The sequence below is a fragment of the Nycticebus coucang genome, chromosome 24, assembly GCF_027406575.1.
Source record: "Nycticebus coucang isolate mNycCou1 chromosome 24, mNycCou1.pri, whole genome shotgun sequence".
Lineage (NCBI taxonomy): Eukaryota > Metazoa > Chordata > Mammalia > Primates > Lorisidae > Nycticebus > Nycticebus coucang.
The window spans coordinates 6,160,657-6,174,118 of record NC_069803.1 but is presented as its reverse complement, the minus strand read 5'-3'; the positions used below and the strand labels follow the sequence as shown (position 1 = coordinate 6,174,118).

Below are 13,462 nucleotides of genomic sequence, written 5' to 3'. Positions count from 1 at the left end.
TTTACAGAAGTGGAAACTGAGGCAAGGGGAGTTAAATATACCTCCTCAGAGTCGGGGTGCTAAAGAGTGAGTGGCCTCCCAGGTACATTCCCAGGTTTGCAGCTGCAGACCTCACCTTCCTCACGGTGCACACTCCTACCTGGTGGGTTCTGGAACACACGGCCCAGGAGTTAAAGTCCTACTGTTAATTAGTGTGCAGGTTTATGGTACGTTATACATTTCTCTTCTCAGATTCTTTTGATATTTACATGACATTTTTAGTTACACTATAAAAATATTTAGATTTCAAACTTTTAAATGGTCTTATCATTCACTGCCAGGTTCTCCTAAACCCACAACTTTCAAATACTCAATTCATTACTTTGTGTCATTTTCTGCTAGTTTTTTTTTTTTTTTTAATAGGTTATGTTTTTGGGACAGGTATGTGGCTGATAACAATCTCATGGCCCTGTCATTCCTGAGACCATAGTGCCATTAGTTTACTCATGAATAATGACTTGTTTGGATATAGAAACTCATGTTTTTTTTTTTTTCTTAAATACACACACACAAAAAGAATTTCATAGAATTTAATTAATTGTATTCTGGTATATGAGATAATATAGGGAAAAAAATCTGGGGATAGCCTAATTTTTGTTCTATTATTACTTCTTTTTCCTTATTTTCTACAAAGATACTTATAACATTATTTTCAGAATTTTGTTAAAATTTAAAAATTTAACTAATGTTATGTCCAGGATTTTTTTTTTCTTTTCTGTCTAATAAGGTTTGGAAAACTCAAATCCTTTTCTTTTTAGCTCTGAGAGCTGCTATTATTATTGTTGTTATTATTAGTATGATAATTATTAAATTGACTTTTGTTTTTTTTCTTCTAGCTTGTGTCCTTTCAAAATCCTATCAGAGTCAATGTTGTGTTTCTCTGTCTCCACGTTATCTTTGTCAATTATTTCATCCTTCTTCTGGCCATGTCATTATCACTTTATCACTTTCTTCTTCTCTCATTTATTCGGCATGGATTTATTAAGGCCACGTCCTGTATCATATATTGCACCGGGCACTGGGAAGATGGGAGACAATGTCTGGGACACAGGGCCCACCTTCACGGACCTGAGGGACCAGATTGTGGGGATGGGGTGAGCAGTTACGTGAGCAGTGTGAAGACGTCTCCTGAGCTGGGTTGTGTCGGCCTGGCTTGTCAGTCTCCCACGGCTGCACCCACTGGTGGTCCAGTTCCTGCAGCGAGACCTGGATCTCCTCTCGCCTCCCTGCGTCCTATCACTGTCTTGTGTTAGTATTTTCTGTTACTCCAACAGGAGCACTCAGCGTTTCCGATTGCGTCCTGACTGATGCCCGTTCAGCGTCCCGCAGTGTTCAGTGTGCTGTTTACGACCTCTTCTCATTCAGCAGTTACAATTTTTTTTTCTTCACGGTGGCAGCTTCTTGATCTCAGATGTTATTGTAATTATGATTCTCTACTCCAGATTCTCAGTTGCTATTTCCTTTTGACTTTAAAGAACTTAAATTAGAAATTATCTAAACAATTCCTCATATCTTTTTAGAGGAAGACACTAATCTATTTCCAGTTCTGTGGTCTGTTTCCTTACTTTGTTTTTTCATGGCTGGGGATATTTGCCCTCCTATTACAAGTTGGATCAGTTCCTGTCTGAATCTTTCAAGCCTCAGAACTAACATAGTTCCAAATACTCAGTTCTTTAGTTTGAGTCATTTTCTATGAGTTTGGAAAATGGACATCAAGTGATCATACTTTCAGATTGCCAATTCAGAAAATAATTACTATGGGTGGCCTGTTGTAAGATTCATAGGTAAAACTGGAAGCTTTCGCCTCAGTGTCTAAGAAGTTTATTTCCCTAGTATTAGTATCATTCAGTGCTAACACGTTTGTCTTGTGTGTTTACTCTCCTTAGAACTCAGGAGTTTTCCCTCCTTAGGAGACAGTGTCTAGGCACCACCAGCGGGTGTAGACCAGGACTCAGTGACATGGGAGGGCTAGGACTCGGTGACCTGGGGTGGGGGGGGCAGGACTTGGTGACATGGGGAGGGGGGAGCCAGGACTCTGTGACCCAGGGGATTCTCACTTGGTGTAATATCTGGTGTCTGGTCAATTGCTTGTTACCACTGTTTGAGTCAGATAAATAACACCCCAGTAGTTTTCTACCCCTCATTTGTCTTTAATCTTTGTATTTCCAAATGGGGAAATGAAATATGCTTCTTATTAGGAGTCTTCCAGTTATTTCCAATGTCATTTGGGAAAAGATTAGGTTGGTCCTTTCTTCAATCTGATCCCGCCGGTGTGAGATGCACTTGGGCGGTTAGAGAGTAAGTTCCTGAACCCATACTAGAAAACGTGCTGCAAACCTCATTGCTGACTAGCGCTGTGGTCCCCTTTGAAGGGCTTCCCTTGGCCATCTCATATATTTACTTACCTGTTTACTAAGGCGAGGGAATGAGGAGGAAAAATGACTTCGCTCCTGTCTTTACGCTTCCTAAGCGGTCAGTATCCTGGAGATATAAACTAAGCATTTGTTACCTTTTCTGTTACTACTAAGCAAAGAAAGGAAATAAAAGATAAATAGAAATCTCTGCTATTGTTCTTTATACTTTATCTGGTTAAGCACAGATTATTTGGTGGTGTCGAAATAACAGTCTTTATTTAGCCCCCGTGAGTGGGACCTCTTTTAGAAAACGAAGCAATTAAGACCAAGGAAAAAAAGGCCCCGAACCGCAAATAAACTAAACCACAAAAACCAGCTCCTTCCGTTAGTGAAGGAGCATTGCATATGTTGGAGTCACTGTCACTCTCTGCCAACCATGTTAACTGTGTTAATTTTAACATCGTTCCGTTGAATAGCTGAGTCTTAAAGAGAAGGGACTGGCCCAAAGAGCCCTTGTGGCCAAACTGTGCTAGAAATGTGGGGCTTTTCATTCTGGGTTACTCTCAGTACCTTAGCCAAGTTTTTTTTTTTTTTCTTTTTGTAGTTTTTAGCCGGGGCCAGGCTTGAACCCACCACCTCTGGCATATGGGGTCGGCACCCTACTCCTTTGAGCCACAGGCACCACCCAGTCATGGTTTTGTTACCAGTGATGTGACCTGCATCACACTTAGAGTCAGAAGTTCTGAATCCTAAGGGCTGTGGCAATTCACAGATCTTGGACAGAAGGAAGCTGGGTCTGCAACTCGGGGCTGTAAGAGAAATGAGAGAAGGGATCTTGTCACCCACCTGCGCCTCCAATCCTTTTAAGATCTCTTGCCTTATATATTCTCATGGAGACTTGCAAGTATATGGCCCTGCTGCTGACCAGAGAGGTGGGCTGCCCCTGGGAGGAACAGCAGTAAGAGTAACGTTCAGAGGAAAGTGAACACATGGACTGCCATGCTTGGTATTCACTGAGTGTTGTTCACTTGCTAAAAGCAAGTTTAATGTATTTATACAATTTATAAAGATGTAACTGATTCTGGAGCTCTGCTCTTTACAGGGAACATATTTCATGTTATGGTAAGCACTGAAGAAAATTAAATCAATAAATTCACAGCCCGTAATTTGAGATACTCAATTTGAAGAAAAATACATTGTCAGGAAGGGAGGGCGAAATCTTTCACATTGAAGAAGATTTGTAAACAACCTATCTCTTCTCTACTACCCTGTGCTTCCAAGTGACAGTGAGAATTACCCTCATACTGAGAGGTTATCGAAGTGTTTTGACACCTCAAAGGTAACAGAGGCCACCTCCCCACCTTTTTGTTAGTGACGTATATGCACAAGTAGAAAGCAATGGAAATGAAGTTGTATCTCGTCCTCCGGACTCTGTGCGTGTCCTTTTCCCTGAGAAGGCTTTCCTGGTCCGCAGTCAGCCTGGGTGTCTGAACGCTTGCTGGATTTTCCCCCATTGCTGGCACTGATGCTCTCTGACCACTGGCAAGCCAATTAACCTCTCCAAGTGTCACCTTCCCTGTGTAAAAGGTTAATAGTGCAGCTTGTTTGCAAAATGCCTGGAGCCTTTCATGAAGGGCACTACCCTTATAGCCAGCTTTGCTGTTTGACTGGAGGGTCTCTTTTTTTAATTATGTGTTTGGTTGAATAGGTTATAGATTTTGTGGTGGTTGAATGTTACCCCTTCTCCCTGGTTACAAATAAAACAACTACTATGTAATCTCACTCCATTACCATCTTCTAGAGCCCCCTGGAGGGTTAAGGAAATGGCAGAGGTTATAGATTAATAATGCGTTCTTTAGTTAATAAAAAATCATGCACATCTTAACTGCATAATAGCTGTAGATGATAATTTATTAGGCCATGTGTTTCATTAGATACACGCAGAGAATGCTAGCAAAGATTCATGAAACGATGAGGTCTTCTGTTTTCTTTTCTTTTTTGGGGGGGGGCTCCCCAGTTAATGCTTTCATCTTTCACATCAATACAGAACATTAGGAACTGTTCTGTCCAGGTTATTTCAAATGTGTTGATGGATATTGGGGGAAAAGAATGGATCTTTAATTCTGGAACCTCTGAAATAAGCACTTATTTGTGTGTATCTAGGTTGTGACGTCAAGCTCATGAATTTATTTTACTTGAACCAAATGTGAATAACCCTGGCCTCCAAGCAATGCCAACATGTCATCTGTCCCATATTTCTTCTGCAGATTTACGGAAAAACTTCGAACAGGACCCACAAGGACGAGAGGTGCCCATTGAAGGCATGATCGTGCTGCATTGCCGCCCCCCAGAGGGAGTGCCCGCAGCGGAGGTAAGGCGCACCCTCGGCCCGTCCTCCAGGCCTGCTCCTGAGAGGGCGGGCGCCGTCCTGCATGGACGTGAGTGAAGTGAAAGAGCCTGCATCTGGGCTTGTGGCTGCCCGGACCCAGCTGCTAGTGATGATGGAGAAATTGTGAAGGAAATAAGCTAGAAGAGGAACTGGTTTCATCATCCTCTTCATTGACATAGAGCCCTCGCTAGGCAGCCTGGGTAGGAATGGATCCACACTCTTCCTCCCGGTGACCTCGGACCCCACAGCTGTCATCTTCTCTGTCCTTAGTCCAGGCACTCTGATATACACATCAGCTTACAGATCACGCCTGAGCTGTCACGGAGTTGCATGAAAAAGCACATCAGCAAGGAGGTGGCAGGCCACGGTCCTGAGTGTCCCCGGCGTTCGCTCCTGTTTGGTTTGTTCTGGGCGAAGCCTCCATTGACTGTGTGTTGTGTTTTAGGCACAGAGATGGTGTCAGGGATAGGATGTGAGACGAAGGTGTCTGATTTACTGACCTTCCTTTACACTGAGACGTCTAGAATCCAGGGTCGTTTGTCGTTTGCTGCTTGAATGTTGTCTGGGACTTCTAACACACTATTAGAATGAAATTGTCAGATAACGTACCATGGTGATCGGGGGAGTTCCTAAGTCCTTTAAATCACAATGAAAACATGGCCTAACAGATTAGAAATATACAGTGGAACCTCTGTAAGTTAACCACATACGGAGCTGGCCAACATAAGGAACTAGGCCAGCGGTTCTTAACCTGTGGGTCGCGACACCTTTGTAACAATGAAAATACGTAGTGGCATTAGGAAGGTTGAAACCACTGAACTAGGCCTACTGTATTGATACGCACATGGGGTGCATGTCCGGTCAGTGAAAATTAGGTCAGCCTACGGAGGTGGTCAGTGGAGGGAGGTGATCAGCTATGGAGGTTCTACTCTAAGTATTATAGGAAGAGAAAAACTAAGTATAAGGCATGCTTAATAGAATGATAAATTATATATACATTTATCAACTTAGGCCTCTGCTTAGTAGTATATGGTCCAGTTTTGACTCCTCTATGGGAAGTTGGGAAACTGGCCATGGGGCTACTGTTTACTCCCTGAGAGGGACAGATACTTTAAAAAAAAAAAAATGGAAATCTGTACCTCACATTTTAGCAAAATTGGGATTTTGTAATTGGAAGGGCAGAGGAGGAGAGAAAATGAGAGAAAAAACACATACACTTGCATATTTGGACAGAAAGCACGCTGGGTGGGCACTAGTCAAAGCTCAGATGGTTCACAGAAATGAAGTAAACGGACTTGAAAATTAAAGTGAACACTCCATGCATGATATGAAATGATTAGAAAGGAAATGCTTATTTTAACATTTTTATTTAATGTGGAGTGAAAAGATATTGATCTCTTTTGCTGCCTTCTTATTCCCTACTAAGTGTGTGCCCTTGTTTCCTGAGTGGGGCGATCACTGCATAAAGGGAATGGGACAGTCTCATTTAGGACGCCCTGCGTGCTCCTGGGGGTCTAACTTAGGTGTCTGTAGTTCTCACCCCACCCCCCTTTTTACAGACAAGGTCTTGCTCTGTCACCCAGGCTGGAGTGCAGTGGCCCAATTTTAGGTCACCGCAACCTTGAACTCTTAGGCTCAAAGGATCCTCCCAACTCACCCTTCTGAGGAGCTGGGATTACAGGCATGCAGAATCATGCCTGGCTAGGTTTCTTTAATATTTGTAGAGGTGGGGTCTCACTCTTCCGCCCAGATTGGTCTCAAACTCCTGCCTTCCAATATCTATAGTTACATTCACTGCCCATCTCTCAATTTACAAATGTTTCAGGCATAAAAATGTCTACCCTCTGCCATGCTACCATGTGAAATCGTACCCCGGTGTTCTCACGCTTCCTTGCTATTTTGTGCTTGGTGACCACTGTCAGCATCAGCAGCAGCAGAGAGGGAGAAGTGGGAAGGAAGGTGATGTTTTTATTAAAAATCTGCCTGTGGGAACCTAGAATGCTCTAAATGTCTAGTAATCAATTTTTATAGCTGGAAGAGAACTTAGATATTTGCTGCCACAAGTTTTGCGTTTTTGAAGCAGGAAAACTAATATAATGACCTCCCAAAACGTCTTGCAGCCTTTTTATGGGCTCTTTTCAGGGTCCTCCAAAGCTCTCAGGGTAGAGGACTACGTTCATTTAGTGCCTTATAAGACCCGAGACAATGGGCTGCTTTCTGTCATCCTCCGCTATACACCTAAACTGGCCACAGCCTCATTGGCATCCTCCAACTTTCTCAGATGCACCAGCTGTGCTCCCACCTCAGGGCCTTTGCACGTGCTGGCCTGGCTTCTGGGATGCTCCTCCCCAGCTGTGACAATGCTTTGTCCCTTCTTCCATCAGGGCTTGCTCAAATACCACCTGCTCAGTGAGGTCTGCTCTGGACACTGTGTTGAAAATATTGCTTCCCCACTCCAAAACTTTTCTCTGATTTGTATAGTAGAACCTCTGTAAGTCAACTGGTGTGGGACTGTACCACCCTGGTCAACATATGGAGGTGGGCAACGTAAGGAACTAGGCCTCCTGTACTGATACATACATGCACGTCCCGTCTATGAAAATTAGGTCAACTTGAGGAGGTTCCACTGTTATATCGTATCACAAGTAAACTGTATTCACTCTGCTTATTTAATCTCTATCCTACTGCAATTTAAGTTTCACCAGGGAAATTTTTATTTATTCTTTTTCATCACAGTACCTCCAGAACACAAAACAGGGCTTCTTGGGGTTAATCTCAGAAAGCTCAAAGATAGCAAGTGTTGGTGAGGATGTAAAGAAAAGAAAACCCTTAGACACTGTTGGTGGGGATGTTAATTAGTACAGCCATCATGGAATACGTTACAGAGGTTGCTCGAAGGAGTAAGATCCACCGCATGGCCCGGCACTTCTTTTTTTTTACTTTTTGTTTTTATTAAATCATAGCTGTGTACATTAATGCAATCATGGGGTACAATGTGTTGGTTTTGTATACAATTTGAAATATTTTCATCAAACTGGTTAACATAGCCTTCACGGCATTTTCTTAGTTCTTGTTTTAAGACATTTGTATTCTATACCTAGTAAATTTTGCATGTACCCTTGTAAGATGCACCGTAGGTGTGGTCCCACCAATTACAAAGAGTGAGATTTTGAGCTCCTCTGTCACTATTTGAATTCCCTTGATATCATTATCTTTCCTGGTTGCATAAACTACAACTTTCACACTGTGTTGAATAGTTGTGGTGATAGTGGACATCTTTGTCTATTTCCAGTTTTAAGTGGAAACGCTTTCAATTTTACTTATTTCAATATATTGTCTGTGGGTTTTTTGTAGACAGCTTTGGTCAATTCTATTCCTGGGCGTATATTCAAAGGGAATGAGGTCAGTGCAGAAAAGATACCCACATCCCCGTGTTCATTGCAGAATTCCTCACAGTAGCTAAGACATAAACTCAGCCTGTGTGTTTATCAAAGGATAAAGAGATGAAGAAAATATGGTGGGTACACACAATGGGATACTATTTGGGAAATCCTGTCATCTGGGACAACTTGGGTGAGTCTGAAGAACATCATGTCAGGTGAAATAAGCCAGGCAGAGAAAGACAGTATACCCCACCATCCCACTAATATGCAGAGTCTAAGAAAGTTGAACTCCTAGAAGTGAAAAATGGGATGGTGGTTTCCAAGCCTTGAGCAGGGCCAGTGGAACAAGATAGGGATGTTGGTCAGAGGGTCCAAAGTTTCAGTAAGATAGACTATGTTTAATGATTTTGGTGAATGTCATTAATAACAATGCTTGAAATTTGCTTGAATATGCTTGAAAATTGCTACGTGTTCTCACCACCAAAAAAATGGCAAGTATGTGAGACAAAGCATATGTTAATTTTTTAGCTCAATTTAGCCGTACCAATGTGCACATATTTCAAAACAACATGTTGTATGTGATAAATATATACAATTTTTCTATTAAAAATTAATTATAAAAATAAAACATGCTCCTCATATCTAGGTGCTCTATAAGTATTTGTTGAATATGAATAAAAACTAGTTTCTGAACTATCTTGATGACTATTTGAGCTTACACCAGGACTGGCTCCTGGGTGAAATCTGCAGACATATATTTGCCTCCCATTACTGGGTACCAGCAAGTGAGGTAAACATTCCCCAACTGCTTTTTTCAAGACATACATTTAAAAAAAAAACAAAGAACATAGGAGTAGAATAAGGGATGTACATTCTGGTAAGTTAATAGCCCAAAGCAAAACTACACTCTGGAGCGTGTACATACGTATACAGCGCACACACACACACACACACACACACACACACTCACACACTCTGAAGCATCTTCCGAGAGAATGCAGGAGATTCATGAATTGTAAGGACTCCCAGGCTGCTCAGGTCTGTGGTTGGTACAGGGTACCCCGTGGGGAATGGAGGGCTCTAGGGAGTAAGCGGCATACCCGTCTGGTATCTGGAAGGGCTGAACTTCAGTTGAAGCGCTAAGCAGTGCTGGGCATGTCCTTCCTTCTTCCTGAGGGGAATGAGTTCTGCTTGTTGTCTCGATCTGTTTCCTTTCTGCATCTGCTTTGATGGTTCTTTTCAGCTGAAACCACCAGGAGCAGAGCAGATGGGAAAAGCTTTTGGTAGCAGCACAATCCTGTGTCAGAGAAAGCATTTTTTGGGAGAGCTGTTGGACAGGAAAGGAGGGAACACAGTATAGATGTGTCAGAAAGTTCATTTTCTTTTCTAGTTCATACACATTTACGAATGGTAGGTATTCACTATCCATGTTAGTTTCCTAGCTCTGCTGTAACAAATTACCACTAATCAGGAGGCTTAAAACAACAGAAATCTATTCTCTCCTAGGCCCAGAGCAGTGGTCCCCTCCCTTTTTGGCACCAGGAACCGGTTTCATGGGATGCAGGAGGGCAGGGTGTAGGACAGGCAGCAGAGCTTTAGGAGGTGATGTAAACAGAGATGGATGAAGCGTCCCTTGCTCGCTGCTCGCCTCCTGCTGTGCGGCCTGTTCCTAACAGGTCATGGGTGGGAACCTTTTGGCCTCAGAGACTGGTTTCATAGAAGATGATTTTTCCATGGAAAGGGGGCAGAGCTCAGGCCCATGATGATCTGTGGCCTGGCTCTTACTGTTCCACAGCCCAGGTGTTGGGGATCACAGTTGTAGAGCCTGGAAGTCAGAAATCAGGGTGTCAGAAGGGTGACCTTCTGGGGGCTCTGAAGGAACGTCTGTACTTAGCTTCTCTCCTGGCTTCTGGTGGTGCTGGCAATCAGTGTCCACTGGCCTGTGGACACATCACTCTGGTCCCTGCTGCCACCTCATCTTCACGTGGCATAATTCTGTCTCTGGGTGTCTGAATTTCCCTCTTACTAAAAGGGTACCAGGCATTGGATTATGGCTGGCCCTAATCCAGCATGCCTGCTTCTCTGTACAGACCCTGTTTTCCAACAAGGTCACATTCACAGGTTTCAGATGAACATGAATTTTGAGGGATGCTTTTCAGCTTAGTACACGTCCCATTCTGCCTTTGAAATCCTATCACATTTCACATTTTAATAATATATGTTTTTAGAAAAATTTCAGAGTCAGGCCAGCTGAAATTAAATAGAAGTTTTATTCCAAGGAGTAGCTAGGGTTGTAGGATGGTTTAAAACAGACATTCTGAGCTGAGAAGGGGCAAATGCTTTTCTAAACTTTCAGTTTAAAATGTCTTAACACAATAACTAAGAAAATGCCAGGAAGGCTATGTTAACCAGTGTGATGAAAATGTGTCAAACTGTTTATAAAACCAGTGTATGGTGCCCCATGATCGCATTAATGTACACAGCTATGATTTAATATTAATAAAAAAATAAAATAAGATAAAATGTCTAAATTTTGTATTGTAGCTGGGTATGAAGGGGGTTTCAGCTACATTGAGGGTTTAAGGGCTATCGTGTGGTCCTAGCAAATGTTCACAACATCGTATTAACGTGGGGCAGCATCCCCAGGAGTTTCACTTTGTCGTGAGTTGGACACAAGTAATATCTGTACACCAATATTTACAGCTCAGTACGTGTGACCATCACCATCTGTGCTTTTCTTAGAGGGAAGGCAGAGTGAGAGAAGAGAGCAGAGAGGTGACAGGGGTGGAGGATCAAAGTGCAGACACGGAAACCTTCCACAGCTGGTGGGGATGTCTGCCAGTGCCTGGGTGTGGCCTTCAGGTCACTGAGAGTGTGTAATTGTGCTTATTAACTTCACAGTGATCTCAGGATCCTCTCATTAATGGCAGTAACTGGGAAGTATTACTTGTGATTCGGTCATTTAATTATCACCGTGAAATATCACCATTCTAAGTTATCTTCCCTGACCAGGCCACGTTCATCCTCTGTGTGCTAACACTCGCTTCCCGACCTGCCTCCTGTGGGGCTTGTGGGGTCACAACTGAAGGCCATTCAACTGGCAGGGCCTGGGAGCATGACCTGGCTCTTTCCCTGGGCGGAATAGGCCATCTCTACTTGGCACACTGAAAGGCAGCCCCTCCTCGGGGCATGGCTGTGGCGTTTTTCCTTGTGCAATAGCCTTCTCTCTGCAAGAAGAACTTTCTTGGCAACTGACTCGTTTACATGAGAAAGTGGTTTATATAAGAATGGAAAGAGCTGCCATTATGAGCTCACCCCCTGCTCACTCAGGAACAATAGTAAAGTGCCTTTTCTGTCTTTTACGTTTAATTTGCACAGGAATGTATGAGGTGTGGGAAGCTGTTTTCATGTCTGTCCTAAGGCAGCTTGTCTAGGTACTTAGATCACCCCAAAGCACCAAGAACTTGGGTGTCAGGCCACCCTGACTTTAAAAGTTCATATCTTTCCTTTCTCTGGTTATGATATGTATTATTTGTTGGTTGGTTTTAATAGGACTGTGGGTTTAGTTGGTTTCTCTGAGCCTGTCTGAAGGCTGGAAGTCACCACGCCAGGGAACGATGGCCTGTCTGCTTACTGGGCTGCCTAACGTGACCCCCAATACTGGGTTTTGGATTGAATTAGTTTAGTTGCTACTCTGACCCTATGTTTGCTATGTACTCTGTGGCTCTTTGTTTGAGATGGCTCTTTGTTTGAGATAACAAGACTCAGGCCAGCACACTGAGAGCTTGGGTGCTGTGGGAGCCGAGGTGGGCGGAAACCGTGGGGCAGGACATCTGTGGAGCCTTCTAAGGATAAGGAACCTAGTTTCGATGCTGACCTAGGAGATAAGAGGATGCTGGATGCCTAAAGTTGTGTGGAAGAGACTTTGGAGGAGAAGGCCAGGGGCAGTGGACAGTCAGGGTCATTTCTGCCCTCATGGCAGCCCTCTCTCAGCCCTGGCAGAGCACATTGCCAAGAAGGGACCCCACTGTCCTCTGCTGAGGTCATCCTGTGTCTGTCGCGGGGGTGTTTATCCTCGTGTACCTTACCAAGAACGCCAGTGGTAGAAACAGAGGTGAGGATTGTCAGTGTGGTACAGTGGGGGACAAGGATGAACTCTGGAGTCAAACAGAAACGAGATCGGACCCTGACTTCCTAATGCAGTCACTAACCACTCTGCGCCTCGGGCTCCTCACTGAAAATGGGAAAAATATTTTCATTGAAGGATTGGTATGAGGCAAAGAGGACAGAAACCCCACAATATGCAAAATACTTGGCATAGTTTCCTTCCTTCCTTCTTCCTTCCTTCCTTCGTGCTGTGGCATCATAGCTCACAGCAACCTCAGACTCTTGGGCTCATTCGATCCTCTTGCCTCAGCTTCCTGAGTAGCTGGGGATATAGGCACCCGCCATGATGCCTGGCTGTTTTTTCTGTTTTAGTAGAGATGAAGTCCCACTCTTTCTCAGACTGGTCTAGAACTTGTGAACTCAGGCAATCCTTCTACCTCAGCCTCCTAGAGTGCTAGGATTACAAGTGTGAGCCACCGCACCTAGCCAGTAATTTCTAATACTAGATAAATAGTAGAGATTATTGTGACTTCCCCTCACACTTTTTTGTTTTTTAAAGATTCAGGAAGCTTTGATTCTTAGAAACTAGGCCCCATTGTGGTTGAGAAACCATATTCAAACTGAAAATTCTGGCAATATCTAATACTTTTTAGTCCTATGAAGAAGCAGGGAAATGCTAAGAGTGCCCCTCACCCCCAGCCATGTGCTCTGTCCCAGCCTTCTTGTCCATCCAGCCCCTCAGATGATCAAGATGCCCAGCAGAAAGCTTCCTGCCCCCATCTTTTGTAATCTTTCACGTGGAGAAATTAAATGGTTACTGATGGAGACTGTAAAGCTGGTTCACCTTGCTTGCTACCGTTGAAGTGTCTTACAAATAGCATTGTTGTTATGAAAACACTTTAGGAAAAATGTATGTGAACTTGGAGGTTCTCACCACACTCATTTAGACCCTGGTTTGGATGACATAATAGGGCCCCACACCTTGTTCAGGAAGCAGCTGAGATGTGGATGGATGATGACTCAAGCTTTTCTAAGCCCCACTAGGTCATCACGAAGCTGTGTATGTTAGAACGTACTTGTTCCTGCTGTTATTTTTAACCTTAACTTTGGGTCAGCTCTAACTAAAGATAGCAACTTTAGTACTTGACACTTGTTGTTTAGCTAAAACCAATTTGCTCTTTTGAAAACAA

General features: G+C 43.5%; 1 protein-coding gene across 7 annotated transcripts in view; it reads left to right on the top strand.

Annotated features, from left to right (window-relative positions):
• The window catches only part of UNC5D (unc-5 netrin receptor D), a 647,952-nt gene that overhangs the window by 418,952 nt on the left and 215,538 nt on the right, over positions 1–13,462 (top strand). For all 7 annotated transcript variants that reach the window (XR_008377393.1, XM_053578669.1, XM_053578673.1 and 4 more), the window contains exon 4: positions 4,661–4,764. Coding sequence is in view for 6 of the 7 variants with exons in the window: in XM_053578669.1 (XP_053434644.1) it covers positions 4,661–4,764 (104 nt within the window). In the remaining variant the exon portion in view is untranslated. The remainder of the gene's footprint in view (positions 1–4,660; positions 4,765–13,462) is intronic.